The sequence below is a fragment of the Oncorhynchus masou genome, unplaced genomic scaffold (genome assembly GCF_036934945.1).
Source record: "Oncorhynchus masou masou isolate Uvic2021 unplaced genomic scaffold, UVic_Omas_1.1 unplaced_scaffold_3158, whole genome shotgun sequence".
NCBI classification, from domain to species: domain Eukaryota; kingdom Metazoa; phylum Chordata; class Actinopteri; order Salmoniformes; family Salmonidae; genus Oncorhynchus; species Oncorhynchus masou.
The window spans coordinates 21387-41371 of record NW_027009574.1 but is presented as its reverse complement, the minus strand read 5'-3'; the positions used below and the strand labels follow the sequence as shown (position 1 = coordinate 41371).

Sequence of the window (19985 nt, the reverse complement as noted above, 5' to 3'; positions counted from 1 at the left end):
ATCGCTGCAGGCCGTTGACACATTCCAGCACATCCTCCAACTTTGGCCCCTCCTTCTTCATTGTCTTCATCGTCTTCCTCGCCTTGATAGGCCACGTTGGGCACATTGTCGTAGAAACTCAGGCGCTGTCCGCTGAGCCGGTGGAGCCGCAACGTTGGCATCGACTACCCGATATAGCGGATGGCATTTCCACTGCGGTGGTTGTTTGCCGTCGCCGGCGCTTTGGGAATGTGCCGGTTTGTGGCCTTCTGGAAGGTAGAAAGAAGATGCACCTTCTTCCTCCTCTTCCTCCTCCCTCTCTCCGTTGGGCGACCACGCTTGCTTTGGTTTTGCTCAGCCACTATCCGGTTACTAGGCTGTTGCTGGTGGTTTCTGTCTGGTTTTGGGTTGGGTTGAACCTGAGGGTTGTTGTTCTCAGGCGGCTGTAGGAACACTTACGGTCAAAACCTTCCAGGTACATCCCACCTCTCTTACTGGCCCCCACCGCGGTGCTGTGGCTTCGGGTTCGTGTCACCGGGCTCGGGGTGCTAACGGTGCTCCCCGCTGCTTGCTTCTGATTGGCTACTGCCCGTGCTTCCAGAGCTCCCCATGCTGCCACTGCTGGTGCGTGGAGTAGGATACACTCCTGTTATGGTTCAGGGTCATGGTTTGGGTCGGGTTGAGGGTGGAGATGTCAAACGCAGTTGGCGCCGTAGCTATGGGATCGTCTAGTCCTTCTTTGATGACCGGCCATCTGATCTCCAGTTTGGAAGGTCTTCCCCCGCCTCCGTTCTTCTTCTTGCTATTGGGTAGGCGCTCCTCCAGTCTGATGCTCTCCATGCGCTTGAGAAACTCTTGGCCCGTGGCGCGTGCTCTTCCCTCCTCTAGTCTCGCTCCTCCTCCTTCTATCCCTCCTGTTCCCAAAATTCCACTGGGCTTGTCGTCGAAGGAGAAGTGACCTTGGGTCGTCTCCAATGGTGAGTGCGGATGCCCGTCAGACAGCGAGTCCTCATTGGCGCCACACGAGCCGCCCGTGCCCGAGGAGGAGCACATGCTGGCCATGGAGTTGGCGGGTGGCGCCTGCCGCTGGGGTGGCATCGCTAGATGTGGCACCATCGACTATCCCTCCCTCTCCCACACTCCCGCTGCTGTGAAGCGAGGCCACCTCGGGCTGCTCGCTGAGATCCGTCCAGCACACTCTCGGAGCTCAGGCCCTCGCGGAGCTGCCCTGACCGGCCGAGGGTCTCTGGACCTGGGGAAAGGCGGCTGGTTTCCACCGGGAGGAAGAAGACATCCAGCTCCTCCAGGCGAGACCAGCGCTTGCTGTCCCGCTGGAAGGTCCAAAGGCCACTGATGGCGCATAGCTCTTCCTCGTCTGAATCCTCACTCTGGAGTAGAGAGAGAAGACAGAGGGGGCAGGTTAGCGTTTTCCGTCATGAATCTTGTTCTGGAGGCAGCTCTGCAGAGTGGTCAATAGCTGTGGCCAGAAAGTAATAAATCTCAAACCTAAACTTAACTCTAACCTTAACCTTAACCACACTGATAACCTTAATGCCTAACCCTAATCTTAAATTAAGCGAAAAGCAAAAAAAAAAACATTAATGTTTGCCACATATCCCATCTAGTGAAAATCTCTCAGTTCCTCTAGATTCCTGACCTTAAACGTCAACCCGCTGGTGACACATTATCACTATAAGAAGAGAAGAAAAATGCCCAAAGAAATGACAGTTTAATCAAAAGGACGTAATATTTTCAAGATTTTCTCTCTGTTTCATGAACAAGGTTAGAACATGAAATCTGTTTCTAAAGGTGAATGGCCATGAAGTCAAGCGAGCCGCCCTGTATTCTGTCCAGATGACCTTCCATTCCCTCAGAGTGCACTGCTAGGGACCAGGGCCCATAGAACTCTGGTCAAAAGTAGTGCACTATATGGGAAAGGGTGCCGTTTGGGACATGGCCTTTGTGTGAGAGCAGCAGGGATATTCACAGACAGCAGATCTGTAGACATTCCTCAACTCCCTCCCGACCGCTGGAACATTTCACAGAGATAAGATTCACACACAGCTGGTTAATGGTTGTTATTGTGTTGGAACTTATCCCTGACCGTGAAAACGACAACAGAGTCTCACTATCTTTCTCTCTCTTACACACACACACGCACACACGCACACACGCACACACGCACACACACACACACACACACACACACACACACACACACACACACACACACACACGCACGCACGCACACACACACACGTCCCGAGGGGAGTCAGGAAATTCCACCGATCCGAGAAGTTCACACGTAGCCGACCAGGCTAGGGCCAGCCCCCCACCCTCACCCCCACAGAAGTGTAGCACCTATCGTCCCCACCCAGGGCCAGTCTGTCCCCCTAATTCAGGAAAGTGAACTGCCTGCCGAGGGGACCAGGGAGCCGGGGGGCAGAGGAGGGCGCGGGAGTCTGCAAACTTCACAGGCACCTCCTTCACGGTGGCTGAGGGCGATGGGGACAAAGTCCATCAAATAAACCCGGGTCCCATTTTATGACCCCCCTCTCCACTCACCACGACACACACTGGCCTTTCTTACTTCAGCTTTGATCGGCGGCCAGAAACTCCTTCTGTCTGATATACTGACTGACGTGTGACTGACCATCGTGGGGAGTTTGACTTTTGAGCTCAATAGCAACAATGTCAATACCCTGGGAGCACATCTAGATGGCCAGTCTTATCTTCTCCTGCATTCAGTCACTCACTGTGGAGTGTTTTGATACGCCATAAACAACGTCGCGTCTCTGATTTCAACCACTACGGGGAAGAGACACATTTCAATAGAGGGAAGGTATACGGTCTAATCCAGAGAGACGTACAGCAGCAATTAGGGTTATGGGCCTTGCTCAAGGGCACATGGACAGATTTTTCACCTAGTCAGCTCGAACTAGTCAGCTCAGGGATTTGACCCAGCAACCTTTCAGGCTTAACCACTAGGTTACCTGCCGCCCTCTATAGACAGAGTGTGTGTCTGTATGTGTGTGTGTGCGTGTGTTCGGGATCAGGCCTGAGGAAGAAGGGCCAGCCGCGTGAACAGCAAGCCCTTCATTTGGACATAAAAGCTATCTTTCCTTGCCTTGGGCTCTTCATAAAGGATTGATAAAAGACAGGAGCCTTTTCATTAGAAGAGAAAGAGAGAGAGGGAGACTTTCACCCCCAGGCTATAAGGGAGGTCGGAGTTGGAGGACAGGTAGGAAAAACTAAACTGGGGCTGGAAAAGTTCTGAAGAATTAGGGGATTTTTGGGTGTGAAAGGTGAAGAGAAAGGGTGGAAGAGGAGGGAGGAAGAGAGGAGGGTGGAAGAAGAGGGAGGAAGAGGAGAGAGGAGGAAGAGGAGGGAGAAGACTTTTACTCTCTTTCTCTGTGGGGAGATCTCAGTCTCATCAGGGCACACTTGTTGAGGAATGTTCAGTCTCCTGTAAATAGATACCGATACACAATCGAATGCATAAACACACACACACACACACACACTTCAGGAGTCCTAGCAAAGAAGTCCCAACAGCAAGCCTCTGACAAGAGACAAACTCCTGAGAGAAGAAAAGACAGGAAGAAGAGGAAAAGAGGTGAGAGAGAGCGGCGGAGGTGAGAGAGAGAGAGAGAGAGAGAGAGAAGAGAAGAGGTAGAAGGCGGGCGAGTGAGAGAGAGAGAGAGAGAGAGAGAGAGAGAGAGAGAGAGAGAGAAGAGGAAAGAGGTAGAGAGAGAGAGCGAGCGAGTGAGAAGAGAAGGTGAGCAGCTATTGAGGCGCTGAAGGATAAGCCGGGATAAGAGGAAGAAGAAGGAATGAAAAAGAGAGAAATCAGCTTGATTGGCGACAACAAGACGACAAAGGGGGAAGGGGGGCTTATCCCGCTGGACACCTGGCGAGGGGGTGGGGGGTAGTAGTAGTCGTAGTGTGTGTGTGTGTGTGTGTGTGTGTGTGTGTGTGTGTGTGTGTGTGTGTGTGTGTGTGTGTGGGGGGGGGGGTGCTCTCCCCTCTGGAAGAGCCTCTCTGAAGCAGATCATGTGACAATGGATGGAGGAAGGGGTTGAGAAAAGGGAAGGACAGAGGGGGGCATGGAGAGAAGGGGTGAGGAAGGGGTTGAGTAGGGAAGGACAGAGAGGCATAGAGAAAGGATTGAGGAAGGGGGGTTGAGAAAGGGAAGGACAGAGGGAGGCATGGAGAGAGAGGGATTGAGGAAGGGGTTGAGAAAGGAAGGATAGAGAGAGGCATAGAGAGAGAAGGATTGAGGAAGGGGTTGAGAAAGGAAGGACAGTGGCAGGCATGGAGGGAGAGGGATTGAGGAAGGGGGTTGAGAAAGGGAAGGACAGAGGGAGGCATGGAGAGAGGGATTGAGGAAGGGGGGTTGAGAAAGGGAAGGATGGGGAGAGATGGAGAGAGGGATTGAGGAAGGGGTTGAAAGGGAAGGATAGAGGGAGATGGAGAGAGAAAGGATTGAGGAAGGGGTTGAGAAAGGGAAGGACAGTGGCAGGCATGGAGGGGAGAGGGATTGAGGAAGGGGTTGAAAGGGAAGGATAGGGGAGGGATGGAGAGAGAGGGATTGAGGAAGGGGTTGAGAAAGGGAAGGATAGAGGGAGAGATGAGAGAGAGGGATTGAGGAAGGGGTTGAGAGGCTCGAATGGAGAGATGACTTATGATACACTATTCCCTATTTAGTGCACTGCTTTTGACCAGGACCCAAACTCTGGTCAAATGTAGTGCACTATACAGGGAATAGGGTGCCATTTGGGACGTAACCTAGATCAACTGGAAAAAGTCCACTCACTCCTGATAAATCTGATAGATGCACTTTGAACAACTGTACTGTATTTAAATGCATGGAAGTTACTTCACCGGTCCCAGGAGTCAACTGTTCAGTAACAGAGGAGGCTGGTGAGGGGAGGGCTGCTCATAATAATGTCTGGAAGGGAGTCAATAGAATGGGATACTTTTAGCCCATCCTCCAATGGGGAACATAAAGATGGCAGAATTCACAGGCCGAGTCATTGTTTTAGCACTTTCCACTGACTGTCTAAAGTACAGCGCCACATGGTTCAATGTGCCACCAAATCAGCACAACTCTTTCTCTTTATCCAAAGTGCAGGCGCCTTGAAGGTCAAATTGGGATAATGTATGCTCTGCAGTGACCATAAAAAAAATGAAAAGCTATAATAAATAAATAAACAAATAAATTATAATAAAGGAAACAACAAAATAAAAATGAACCCAAAAGAACGGAGAGCTGTGTACGATGGGCAAACTTAGGAAAAGGTTTCATTTGTGGTAAGTGGATGGGCCACCATCTTCATGCACCTCCGCTACTGAAAGTGACACCATAGGACCTTTACCACTGACATGACATTACATAACATGATACATAGCCCTTTAAATGTTACCCACAACCCCTTGGGCCGAAAGCCACCCAGGTGTGGCGAAAGGAGGAATGATATAGATTTATTTTCTTTAAAAACAACAGCAAGAACATAGCGTGACCGTGGAGACGGAGCGAGGGAGGAATGTGGAGAGATAAGACAAGAGAGATGGAGAGAACAGGACAACGGTACAAAACGTCTCTAATTGGGAGAAGTAAACATTTACAGCCCCCACGGTGCATGTATCATACCTCATGCTTAGAGACAGAGAGAGGGAGGTGAGAGAGAGAGGACAGAGGGAGGACAGAGGGAGGAGAGAGAGGACAGAGAGAGGACAGAGAGGGAGGAGAGAGGGAGGACAGAGGAGAGGACAGAGAGGGAGGATGTATGGACAAGCTGAAGAGATAGAAGCATAATGAAAGAGAAAGAGGGAGAGAGGGAGGGAGGTACAGAGAGAGGCAGAGTTAAAGTTAGACAAAAGCGATGGATGCTGAGTGAAAGAGAAAGCAGGTGGGAGTCAGAAGAGGGGAGAAGAAAGAGGCCGGGGAGAAAAGAGGCTTATCGCGTTCCTCTTTCATCTCAAACCCAACCAGAGCATGCCATCTTTGAAGATATACTTTCTTCGCTATCTTCACTATGCCTTCCCTATTGCAGAGAAGATGAACAGATTTAGATTTAGAGAAGAAGAAAAAATAAATAGACAATGGAACATAAAAGTGGTGAAAGTTGAGAAAGAGAGGAGGTGAGGAGGACATAGAGAGGTGAAGAGGACATAGAGAGGTGAGGAGGACATAGAGAGGTGAGGAGGACATAGCGAGGTGAGGAGGGACATAGAGAGGTGAGGAGGGGGAGAGAGAGGTGAGGAGGACATAGAGGGGGTGAGGAGGACATAGAGAGTTGAGGAGGACATAGAGAGGTGAGGACATAGAGAGGTGAGGAGGACATAGAGAGGTGAGGAGGACATAGAGAGGTGAGGAGGGGAGAGAGGGTGAGGAGGGACATAGAGAGGTGAGGGAGGGAGAGAGAGGTGAGGAGGACATAGAGAGGTGAAGAAGACATAGAGAGGTGAGGAGGACATGGAGAGGTGAGGGAGGATATAGAGAGGTGAGGAGGAAGAGAGAGGAGACCTACAAGAATGCTCTACGGGTTCAGTTGTTGACTTCTGGAGAAGTGAGAGATGAAGAAAAAGAGAAGTGGAGGAGAAGTCTCACCTGCACAGAGCCTCGATGGCATCTCGGTCCAGGAAATCATGGTCCCTGGTCACAGACACAATCTCAATGGGGAACAAGCCATCTGAAACCGAGAGAGAGGGATAAAGAGAAAGAAAGAAAGAGAGAGAGAGTGAGAGAGTGAGAAGAGCGAGTTAGCGAGAGATAGCGAGAGAGCAAGAAGGAGGGAGGGAGGAAGAGAAATACATTTTTTTATGTCTTTAATTGCATCAGTAAGCAGACACAATCCATTGCAAACTATGTAACTCTCTGTCAGACATTGGGTTACTGTCTTCACAAATGTCCACCTGTTCCTTTCCTCCCCACACACAACCCACACACATCCGACACACACCACAATGAAAGCTAAGAGGAAGTGGCGTCTTAGCCCAAACAAACACAGCTGTACCATTCAGACCTGGGCAGCAGGGGGGTGAGTGTGGGCGGGGGACGACAGTAGAATGACAATAGGTGCTCCTGCATTAAAGGAGTCCTCTGATTATCTCACTCTCTCTTCTCTATATCACTCTATTAAAGGGGCAAGTTGGGAGACTCACTTTATTAAAGGGGAAATCTGGGATTCAAACTCACTCTAAAAAATGGCGCCCTACTTTTAACCAGGGCCTGTACGTTTCTGGTTGGAAGTAGTGCACTATAAATGGAATAGGGTGCCATTTGGGACGGAGACTTGAACCCCCACTGATGTCTGCTGGTGAAGATGTGAGTACAAACGTGTGAAAGAAGAAGACAGATCAATTATAAAGGAATGTATTGGACGGAGGCGAGAATGCAACGATGACCCTAGTCGGGGTATCCTACAGCTCCTAGCCTCCTAGCTACCTAGTCCGCCTCCCAGTGGGCACACTATTCCATTTATAGTGCACTACTTCTAACCAGAAACGTACGGGCCCTGGTTAAAAGCAGGGCGCCATTTTTGGGACGCAAGCCTAAGGGCCAACGGTGATAAGAAAACGCTGGCTATTCTATTCACCTTCCACCAGCTGTACTGTGACAGTACTATCTGTCTGCCTTATCTGCTGTGGGGCAGGAGTCCCTTACAGCCAGAGATAATAGAACAGAGGACGGGGAATGTGTCGCGTGTCAGCACGTATTCTGTCCTCATCAGAGGGCCTGGTATGAGTCAACATACTGTAGATCATCACAAAGCTGTCGGATGGAGGGTCTGGTGTGTGTGTACCTCTCTTTGTAATTTGTAATTGTGTGTGTGCGCCTCTGTGTGTGCGTGCTTCTCTCTTTCTCTCTTTGTGTGTGTGTGTGTGTGTGCGCGTGTGCGTGTGTGTGCGTGCATGCGTGCGTGCGTGTGTGTGTGTGCGTGCGTGTGTGTGCGTGTGCGTGTGTGTGCGTGCGTGTGTGTGCGTGTGTGTGTGCGTGCGTGTGTGTGTGTGTGCGTGCGTGTGTGCGTGTGTCGGCTGTCACACACAACCTTAATCACCTCTCCAAAAACATGGCGAACGTCCCAGTGTCTTGGTAGATAGAACACCCAGCACGGTTCAATGGCAACGACTAACGAACTGTTGACAAAGCTCGTTGTATCATGCTTTAAGGTCCCTCGGATTACATAAAAGGGTGTGGGCTGTGCGAGCACGTTTTTAGGTTACGTATGAGGACACGTTATGGCTTCAGGGTTTTGGTAATTGTTTCACTTGTGTGTCTGCAACATCGAGGTTCACTGAGGCAAAACAAAAACACACCGCTGGCACTTCAGGAATGTCTGTGTGGTTGTGTGTGTGTGTGTGTGTGTGTGTGTGTGTGTGTGTGTGTGTGTGTGTGTGTGTGTGTGTGTGTGTGGTTGTGTGTGTGGTTGTGTGTGTGTGGTTGTGTGTGTGTGGTTGTGTGTGTGTGGTTGTGTGTGTGGTTGTGTGTGTGTGGTTGTGTGTGTGTGGTTGTGTGTATGTGGTTGTGTGTGTGTGGTTGTGTGTGTGTGGTTGTGTGTGTGGTTGTGTGTGTGGTTGTGTGTGTGTGGTTGTGTGTGTGTGTGGTTGTGTGTGTGTGGTTGTGTGTGTGGTTGTGTGTGTGTGGTTGTGTGTGTGGTTGTGTGTGTTTGTGGTTGTGTGTGTGATTGTGTGTGTGGTTGTGTGTATGTGGTTGTGTGTGTGTGGTTGTGTGTGTGTGGTTGTGTGTGTGTGGTTGTGTGTGTGGTTGTGTGTGTTTGTGGTTGTGTGTGTGATTGTGTGTGTGTGGTTGTGTGTATGTGGTTGTGTGTGTGTGGTTGTGTGTGTGTGTGTGTGTGTGTGTGGCGCGTGTGTTTCTGCATAAGCAGAAGGCAACTTGGCGGGGGGAGGGTGAATTAGCACTTCAAATGATAAAGGATTGGAGGACCATGGAGATCGAAGGAAAGAGGACAGGAAAGAGGAGTCTTGCGTGTTATTGGACTCTGCAGTGTATAGAATGTTCTGGACTTCAGCTATAGTTCAATAAAAATACCAACTTGGAGAAGACGTCAACAGAACAGCCTGTCTTGTGTTTGTCCATTCAAATTAGCATAGCGAGTAAATTTGCTCAATTTAACATTTGAGGTCATGCCAGTCTGTCACATAGAGTTAAACGGAAGAGTCGACAGACTGGAAGAAAATGGTGGGTTCCTCTCTCTCTCTCTCTCTCCTTCTCTAAAATCAACCATGACTTCATCAGATGGCAAGATATGAACTGTGTAACGTTAATTTGCCCTGATGTTTGGTGAGAAAACAGCTATCCTAAAGTTCACGTGACCAAGAAAATCTACCACCACCAGGATTTCACTGTTACTGTGACATTTCCACACGGTCTGTGGGAAAGGGGACATTGGCAACAAATCATAAAGCTCGGGCCAGCGATGATGTTAGCTTTTCCCATTCGCCTCAGTCATTCGCTTGTCACCCCCTTGTGCCAGGGACAGATCAGGCACAGCTGTGGATGGCTGTCGCAGGGGTTCTTAGGGGTCCTTACCTTCGTACAGCTGGGCGTACTGTGGGAAACCGGCAGCCCGGAGCCAGGTGCACGCCTCTTTGGCCTCCATCTCTGCAAGGGAGGGAACAGAAAGACGACCTTTGAGATTTAAAATCACCTTTATTGGGTCAAAATCACTTATTACAGAAACACACTCAAAAACATCACTTCAGTCCTATAAATCAAATCAAATCATAGAAATCAAATCTATGTTTATTGGTTGCGTACACAGTTTAGCAGATGTTACCGCGGGTGCAGAGAGATGCTTGTGTTACTCGCTCCTAACAGCGGCTCAAAATGTATCCGCTGATATAGAACACCACCTGGAGTAGACGCATGATTGGCTGTAAGTGTTTTTACAGTGGTCAAAATGGGACCGGTAGTCTATCCAGACCTCTTGACCCTCTTAGTCCCGGTCACTACCCTCTCACATGTTCGCCAAGCCCCCAAAGCCATGGTTCACACCAACCGTGTCGGCCGCTGACGCGCAGTGTGTGTGTGTGTGTTACCACTGCGTCCCAGGCCCCCAGTAAGTGTCGCTCTGAAACGTTTCTTCCGCGTCACTTTAGCGTAGTCGCAGCGTATCCTTGAGAAGACCTGTCTTGTAACCAAAACCCTTCAGTGTTTTTGGAGGTGTGGTGTTACATTTACTAGGGAGCAGCGAAGTGCCGTCGATGGATGTCGCGGTGGGAGACATAGTGTGTCTGGAGGAGGCAGACTCCCCATTAGCAGTAATAAGCCCCTTTAGATTCCACGTGCCAAATGGTCACTGTGCCCCACCCTCCACAACATGTTGGCTCCAGCAGCCACACCCTCAGTGTTCCTCACACACGAAACAGAATCAGTGGCACCTTCAAAACACCTTCAGTAAAATGCCCATGACCGCAACCCCCCCCCCCCCCAAAACATCTGTAGCTGTCGTATCGGTGATCTACGCAATCAGTCATCACAATTGTAGAATAATGTTTCCTTCTTTCATCCTTTCTTTTCTTCCAGGTTAATGGATGTGTTTTGTGTCTCGGAGCAGGATTGGAGTAGTAATTACAGCCGTTGGAGAAAAGCGGATGGTTTCATCTTTAGAATGCAAGTCGTAGTAGTGCTGGTGGTTCCACCTCATTTAGGCCCAGATTACAACCAGGATCTAGTGTTCTAACTTTGGAATGGAACAGGCCATTTACTTCCAAAGGAGGAAGAGTTAGACTGGAGGGAGAAACCAACAGAAAGAAAGGAAGAGATACAGTAGAAAGAAACAACTTATACAGCAGAAAGGGCCGCTGTGGTAGGAGAGTTATGGGGGATCCTCAAGTGAGACAAAGAGAGAGAGAGAGTGAGAGAGAGAGAGAGAGAGAGAGAGAGAGAGAGAGAGAGACAGAGCGGCGAGAGAGAGAGAGAGAGAGAGAGAGAGAGAGAGAGAGAGAGAGAGAGAGAGAAACAGAGAGAGAGAGAGAGAGAGAGAGAAACAGAGAGAGAGAGAAACAGAGAGAGAGAGAAACATAAGAGAGAGAGAAAGAGAGTGGGTCAGACAGAGAGAGAGAGAGAGGCCCTTGCAGCTGACTAAGACCAGGCCGAGACACTATAGCCCTCCGTCTTACGAGGCATTTACATACCAACAAGAAGCCTAGACGGCAGACACTAGACACTAGATAACTAGACAGGCTGCCGGTAAAAAGGTGTGACCCGACCAACACCCCCCCCCCAGAGGCCAGGAAGTCCTCTACAACCACCCTGGGACGACAGCAGCACCGCCACCCGAGTGTCATATAACCAAATAACTCATTAATGACTGTGTTTAACAACTCTTGTTTGGTTCCAGAAGACTAGTCTAGATTCCCCAGTGAATTCCAACATGGCCAAGCTGGGAAGCTTGTAATTTGGGCTGGTATTTATAGAAGGTTGTGAACCTCGAAGGAACATAGGCAACTCAGAGTAATTACAGCAGCATTCTTGGATACAGAGACAAACATAAGGTTAGTGCTTCCTGTGTGTGTGAGTGTGTGTGTTGGTACTGTCCATTTTGAGACGCCGTAGTCACTTTTACATCTAACATGCTCTCTCTCTCTCCCTCTCTCTCTCTCTCTCGCTCTCTCTCTCTCTCTCTCTCTCTGTCTGGTGCACTATTTCTCAATGAAAACATGTGCATGAAAAACGAGTCGTATCTTGGCTTCACTGAAAAATCCCTACTGTTGACCAATCACCGACGAAGGGGTTTAGCCTTCGGCAACTAACTTCGGCTTGCCTCAGAATCAATGGCGTGCGCCTGAACAACTGAACAAACCCTCACCGAAGTCTAAAATGAACAAAAACGTCACAAAATGCCATCACATAATACACATAATACAAACACAAACTCTTCTGAATGGTTTCTTTTGGGAAGCCTCCACCCAACCAGCCCTCCAATAGGGAAGGGGAGGAGTAGGGGACAGCATTTCTGTGCTGAAGGCTTTAGGAGACGCAAAAGACACCCCCACAATGCATTGCAGTTAACCTCTGCCATCCCTCTTTCCTCACCCTTGACCTTTTGTACAGTGACATCACCTGGCCTTTGTGACATAACCACAGTCCAAAAACAACAATGCCTGTTGGCATAAACAAAAATAAACAAGGTTCTGTGTCACTGACTGGACCTCCGTTCGTCAACACAAACTACGACATATTTCTTTATTTCTAATCCTGCTTTTCCTTTTGTCATTTACAATCCTTTCCAGTGTTTGGATGTGGGGAGAGGCACAGACACAGGCACAGACACTCACACACACAGAGAGACACACAGACAGACAGACAGACAGACAGACAGACAGACAGACAGACAGGACAGGCAGACAGACAGACAGACAGACAGACAGACAGACAGGACAGACAGACAGACAGACAGACAGACAGGCAGACAGGCAGACAGACAGACACGCACACAGAGACAGAGAGACAGAGAGACAGACAGACAGGCAGACAGACACGTACGCACACACACCTTAAAATCTTCACCGTAACTAGTGATTAGGCCTCGTCCAACACATCACTGTGACCAGCAACAATAGAAACAATGTCTTCCTCCCAAACATACACTACTTCCATCACGATAATAAAATCCTCCCATCCTGTAGACAGAAGAGAATACTCCCACTCTCAGGCAACACTCCCAAGCACGCACGCATGCATACACACCCACACATGCACACACACATTGCATGTGGTTGGTGCTACAGAGACAGACAGACAGACACACACATTGCATGTGGTTGGTGCTACAGAGACAGACAGACAGACACACACATTGCATGTGGTTGGTGCTACAGAGACATTTGAGAGCTGGCGGGTGGTTCCCCTCTCTGCCCTAGCCAGCCATCCCTCAATCCGTCCGTCTGCCTGTGCCTCTCTCCAGCCTGACGGACGTCCCTCAGACATCCTGTGTGGCCCTTGGCGCGGCCCAAATTCAGCCAGGTGCCCGGGGATCACATATCACCCGTCCAGCTGGGGAGGGAGATGGTGTGTGATTGGGGCAGAGTGAGGCCAGAGGGCTGTGGTGGGTAAGAGGGAGCAGGGTTCCAGGAGAAGCGGAACCAAACAACATTCCAAACAAGTCAGCGGCCAAGCATTAGCTAAACATAGGTCAAGTCCCTCACACGTACAGTACAGCACCTCTTTTGTTAATTACAGACCTAAAGGGCGGCAGGCAGTCTAGCGGTTAAGAATGTTGGGACAGTAACCGAAGGTTTGAATCCCCTAGCCGGCGAGGTGAAAATGATGCTGATGTGCCCTTGAGCAAGGCACTTAACCCTAATTGCACCTGTAAGTATCTCTGGATGACGTCGTCTGCTAAATGACTCAAATGTCATGGAAAATAATAATAATATAAAATGAACAAATGTACAGAAAGACCTGGGTGAAAATGTCATGTCAAATGTTTAAAGCCCAGATGTACTGTTGGTTTTCAACCTTCCACTCTAATCAGCCCAGGGCCAATACTCATACATATTCATTAAGCATCTAGGATCGGTTTTGGATCCTAGTGAATATGATTATATCGACAGGGGGGGGCTGATCCTAGATCAGCACTCCTACTCTGAGAGTCTGTGAATACAGGCCCTGAAGGACTGTTGGTTTCCAACCTTTCCCTTTAATTATCCCTGGTATAGCTTTATCCCTATATTTAGCCGTGTGGTGGCGGACACAATCACTTGGAGCGGGTGTTTGTGTTGAACACGTTATCTGGCTGGGAACAAAAGGAGGCGTGCCGTGTTGCAGGGTAGCTCACGGTCACCGTCGCGCCTCTGGGTTCACTTCCTGTGAGGCAAGCAGGAAGAGGAAGTGATGTAGTTCCCTGGCAAAGAATCAGTGGATGGTGTGTGTGCACGGCAGAGGACAGAACACACCCGTCCTCCTCGAGATGTGCGTGTGTGTGTGTTATTTGGTTTTGGGTAGAATACTGTGTCTACATGCATCAACAAAGGAACGGACACAAGACAAAGAACAAAATGCTGCCTTCTCAGGAACTTGAGGCTATAATGCCATAGCCTAAATCATTTGTGTGTGTTGCACAGAAACCAATGAGGGATGTAAAGGTTGAATGAGAGGTCAAACGCTAAATGGAGCCCTACAATGTGACTGGGAGAGAGAGAGAGAGAGAGAGAGATAATTACATTGAGAGAGAGAGAGAGAGATAATTACATAGAGAGAGAGAGAGAGAGAGAGAGAGAGAGAGAGAGAGAGAAAGAGAGAGAGAGAGAGAGAGAGAGAGGGAGAGAGAGAGAGAGAGAAAGAGAGAGAGAGAGAGAAGAGAGAGAGAGAGAGAGAGAGAGAGAGAGAGAGAGAGAGAGAGAGAGAAAGAGAGAGAGAGAAATGCATGACAGTCAGACTGCTCCAAGACGACCCAACACTAACAGAGATTACAGATGCTGCTGCTTCAAGGTTGTTTTTCTATGCAGGGAACAGTGAAATGTGCCAAAGTTAAACTCTTCTGGGCCTGACCCTCTGTTCAAGCTCTCCACTGAAATTACCCAGCTCCCCATGCCTTCATCCCCTTTCCCCTCCCAACTCCTTCCTGCCCTGTTCTCTCTCTCTCTCTCTCTCTCTCTCTCTCTCTCTCTCTCTCTCTCTCTCTCTCTCTCTCTCTCTCTCTCTCTCTCTCTCTCTCTCTCTCTCTCTCTCTCTCTCTCTCTCTCTCTCTCTCTCTCTCTCTCTCTCTCTCTCTCTCTCTCTCTCTCTCCACTAGCCACCCTCCTATTCCCTCCTTTCCCGTAGCAGGAAGTTCTCACAATTGGTGGCCAATATTCCCTCTTCACAGCAGAGCAGAGCAGGAGGTAGTTAGGCTTGGTTGAGCCTGCAAGCTGGGATCTTATAGGGGGATTTGCTATCAACTAGCACCTAGAATCTAGCCAATGAATTTCAAAGGACAACTTCATCACCAATGTAAACAATTTAAAGGGGCGGTGTCAAGAGTCAAGACACTGCATTCAATTGTTATTGGGGGGTTGCTATTTAAACTGGCAGTTAAGGGGGCGAGATGACTGCAGACGCTACTGTCGATGCCTGTGGCCTGATAACAGTGATTATCAGTGATTAAGTGGGGCCGCCAACTGTGAATCTTAATCAAATCCACAGGTGATCCATTACAGACATCTTATCAAAGCAAGGCTTCGGTAGGGTCTTTCACAAGGATCTGCACAGTAGCAGGTCAAGACAGGTGATATAATCAAGGCCTCGGTAGGGTCTTTCACAAGGATCTGCACAGTAGCAGGTCGAGACAGGTGATATAATCAAGGCTTCAGTAGGGTCTTTCACAAGGATCTGCACAGTAGCAGGTCGAGACAGGTGATATAATCAAGGCTTCGGTAGGGTCTTTCACAAGGATCTGCACAGTAGCAGGTCGAGACAGGTGATATAATCAAGGCTTCGGTAGGGTCTTTCACAAGGATCTGCACAGTAGCAGGTCGAGACAGGTGATATAATCAAGGCTTCGGTAGGGTCTTTCACAAGGATCTGCACAGTAGCAGGTCGAGACAGGTGATATAATCAAGGCCTCGGTAGGGTCTTTCACAAGGATCTGCACAGTAGCAGGTCGAGACAGGTGATATAATCAAGGCTTCGGTAGGGTCTTTCACAAGGATCTGCACAGTAGCAGGTCGAGACAGGTGATATAATCAAGGCCTCGGTAGGGTCTTTCACAAGGATCTGCACAGTAGCAGGTCGAGACAGGTGATATAATCAAGGCCTCGGTAGTGGTTCAATTACTTTGCAATTCAGTGTTAACCTGAAGCAGCAGTCACCCAATGTCAAACGAGCTACATAACACTGTCATAGCATTGACATAACAGTGACACAACAATGACATCATAAACAGTGAGACGTGATGACGTTGTTATGACAGGGTTATGTAGAGATTATGGAGGAAGGTACAAGTGAAGTATGACACTTCCTTGTACTGTATTTACTGCACTCTTTGCGGCCTATAAAGCGCACTACACTGAGTTTAAAGAACACCAGGAACACCTGCTCTTTCCATGAACATGGACTGACCAGGTGAATCCAGGTGAAAGCCATGATCTCTTATTGATGTTACTTGTTAAATCCACTTCAATCAGTGTAGATGAAGGGGAGGAGGCGGGTTAGAGAAGGATTTCTAAGCCAGTGTGATAATTGAGACACGTGTATGTGTGCCATTCAGAGGGGGAATAGGCAAGACAAAATAATTAAGTGCCTTTGAACGGGGTGTGGTAGTAGGTGCCAGACGCACCAGTTTGTGTGAAGAACTGCAGCGCTGCTGGGTTTTTCACGCTCTAAAGTTTTCTCGTATTTATCAAGAATGGTCCACCACCCAAAGGACATCCAGCCAACTTGACACAACTGTGGAACGCTTAGGAGTCAACATGGGCCAGCATCCCTGTTGAATGCTTTCGACACCTTGTGGAGCCCATGCCCCGACAAATTGAGACTTTTAAAAGAGCAAAAGGTGGGGTTCCTAATGTTTTGTACAGTCAGTGTATTTAGTATCCATAGAGACAGGCAGTGAGAGAACAACTGCAACTGATGCTAGTGAAGTGCATTCAACACGACCTTAAAGCATCTGAATGGGCCTCTTGCAATGTTACAGACAGAAGCATCTGTAAGGGCAGTTTAGACATGTCCTGGAATTTTCAGTTCTGACTCACAGGCTATTGGTCGGAGTTAGACGTTCATGATGAATGTAAACAGGTTTCAATTGGCCAGCGAACTACAGATTCATAGCGAATTTCAACACATCTTGATACAACTATACTACAGCAAAAACTACGGTCAGAGGAGAGGTGGTGAATCTTTGTGGATATCAAGTTTTGACATTCCTGCGTGAAGACATCTGGTGATCTGGGACAAGGTCTGGCTGGTAGGTAAGTGAGAGTACCACCATCTGGCTGGCTCCATAGGATACCACACAACACACACCAACTCAGAAACACACACAACTAATGGAGGTGCCCCATGATTCTTTCCGGTCATCCAACACCAGACATGTACACACACACACGAGCACACACACACACACACACACACACACACACACACACACACACACACACACACACACACACACACACACACACACACACACACACACACACACACACACACACACACACAGCTGGGCCAGATGGATCATCACAATGCCTGGTCTCTGAGGTCTCTCTCTACCTCTGGTGACAGATTTATGTTTGCTCAGGGCCCTGGTCCAGGATCCAGTGACAAGACCCAGACAACCCATACAACACATCTGATATGCTTTAGAACTGACCCATGGTCAGATATTATAACACCCTGTGTTCCCGTCACCCACTCATAGCCACCCATTAAGCAGATCCCAGAACAGTTTGTGATGAGAACGTCAATAACAAAGCACACCAAGGTCGGAACAGAAATAGGACGGACTGAAGAGAGACACATGGACATATCTATGTTCCTTCATAGAATTAATAGCAACTTTACAATATAAAATGAATGAATCCTTCAGAAACTCTGCCATACTTCCTGCCCTTAGAAATAGTTTGATTTATGCCTGTTTCATAATCCTCCATTTAATAACACAACACCCCCACTTGACAACATGCCAATTACAGATAGATAGAGATAGAAAGGGGAGGGAAAGAGAGAGGGTGGGAGAGTTTCCCTTTTTGGTATGTTTGCTACTAATTTCTACTATATCATCTTTCTTTTATGGATTGAGGGGTAGATTGAGAGGCTGGTCTGTGTGCGCGCCACTATTTGACCACAGGGGGCTGCATACTATCCCTTGTGTATAACAGATAAGCAGTCACGCGCGAAATACAGTATGATCAGTAGGAATCAGATAAAAGACATTCACAACCGAAATACGCTACCACCAAGCTCGCTTTTTATATCACACAGAAGGCATTCTTCTCCCAAGCGCCACTAGAAAAAATGTCAGCAGACAAGCAAAGGGAACTTGAGTTTGGTAGTCATGGCAAACAAATTGGAAGCACTGTAAGACCAAGGCGGCAACGAATTTAACAAACAACACAATTTATGCACAGATACATGTATAATTCAACAGTGTGAATAATCCAACTTTGTTGTCTGTGTGTGCGTATACCAGGCTATTGAAACGTCTGAACAGACATATATAGGCCAAAAGACTATGGCTCACTTGCCTAGTCTAAACCTGCGAATAGAACGCAGGCCACGGTCGAATAAACTGTGCGCGTTTATCTTGGAAGTCGGCGTAGGAGCAGTGGAGACTGGAAGAGACTGTTGATCTGACAGCCTGCAGCTAAGCGCAACACTCATTTCAGCACAGGGAGTTCCTTACAGAGCCGATGAGACCAATGTCAAACAACTTTACTTTGCAAAAGGAGAAAAAAGAATCCCTTCTAAAATGGTTAAATACAAATTTAATTCAAATCATGGAAAAGTGAGAACAGATAAATCACAATGAAAAACATTATTTTCCAAGTAGGTTTTCTCTGCTCAAAAGCATGGAAATCCCTATTTATTTAAACATTCTGAATAGTAAAACATTGGAGTACACAAATTAATTGACTTACGAGTTAAAATCATGTTTATTTCTCTACACGGAGACTTCCTCGGGATAAAACCAAATACTCCGCTGCGCCCAGGCTGGCGAGTCCGCTCAGGTTTACTCCAATGTTAGGGCGAAGCTCGCATATTTTCTGCTTTCCAGCGTAGTTCAACCCAAAACCTCCGCACGAAACAGTGTCTATAGACTCAAACTCTAGACACAATTAGCCCCAAAAGGTCGCTGAACAGTACATAATACAGTAATTCCATGGTTATATTGTCGTTTGCCTGAACAGGACGCAATAAAATTCCTCCTCGATCTTATGAAATCACTTCCCTACTGAAACTTCCTATGGGGACCCAAGCGCGAATGTGAATGAACTAGTGTGTGAATAAGATTTTAGGAATGGACAAACGTGGCTCCACCTCTCCGCTCCGGTCTAGGCTCCCCTGCCTGCCCACCTGATGATTATCGAGCTGAGCACAGAGGACCCGCTCTACATACCGTACCGCAGCTGTGGTATAAACACTGTATAAAAAAAACTCGAAATATTGTGAGATTTTTACACGTAAGGACTTTGTATATATTTTTCTCTCACATGCATGTTGTGCGTAAAATGTGGCGTAAATCGAATGCAGTCCAGCAGGTGTGAACGAAGTCAATATTACAAAGTACACCTTTTTTACATTCGTATATACCTATTTTCTCTTGCAAGTGCTGGTGACCTATACTTTACTTCCAACTTAAAGTTCATTTTTAATCAAGTACATTTGGTTACATTGCTTGCTTATAACGTTGGTATTGACTATTTTCTGTGCTTCAAACGCGAGAGTGCTTAGTACCTCTCCCGCTCTGCTTTGCTGCAGCCCAACTGCGCCGCCGCTCAGAAGAGAAGCTGTAATTCAGTAGGCGGCCTTTAGCACATCATTATAGAATACATTCATGGCAGAGCAGGGACAATTGCGTGACGCGCCATTGTGGACGGCAACGTTGAATAATTCAGAAGAAACCGTTGCGGTATGCTAATACGGTAGCCTACTTCGGCCAACCCCTACAAACACACCCCTGGGTGTCGGGCGAGCAGTGCACGTACACCACGCACAGGTTAAAACCGCAACGACACGTTTATGATCAAAAGTCACGAGACCGGCCTTTCCAAAGATCAAACAAACACTTTTACCACCCCATTCAATAATAAAAAGTAACACCGAACTGGCTATCCAATCCGTGCGCCTCCAAACCTACTTAGACACATATATTGTATGCTAACATGAAGTACCACATATTGTCTTATTGTGGATTGATTCTGTCATATAGTGTATTTTATAGGCAGGAAATAGCAGGGAATGTTTCTAAAAGGTCCATGACAATTGGCATATTGCAAATATGACAGGGTCGCTCTATGATGACTACTCAATTCCTCGTCGGGGAGTGTTGACGTTCACA

The 19985-nt window shown here is 48.0% G+C and overlaps 1 protein-coding gene across 1 annotated transcript; it reads right to left on the bottom strand.

Moving 5' to 3' along the window:
* Positions 1–1079: 1079 nt before the first annotated feature.
* On the bottom strand, positions 1080–18955 carry LOC135534219 (rho GTPase-activating protein 7-like). The gene is made up of 5 exons (XM_064961307.1): positions 18565–18955; positions 9536–9607; positions 6593–6674; positions 3382–3445; positions 1080–1367 (listed from the first exon to the last, which is right to left on the bottom strand). The coding sequence occupies exons 1-5, from the start codon at positions 18575–18577 to the stop codon at positions 1080–1082; spliced, it is 519 nt and encodes a 172-aa protein (XP_064817379.1). The 5' UTR covers positions 18578–18955.
* Positions 18956–19985: the final 1030 nt, after the last annotated feature.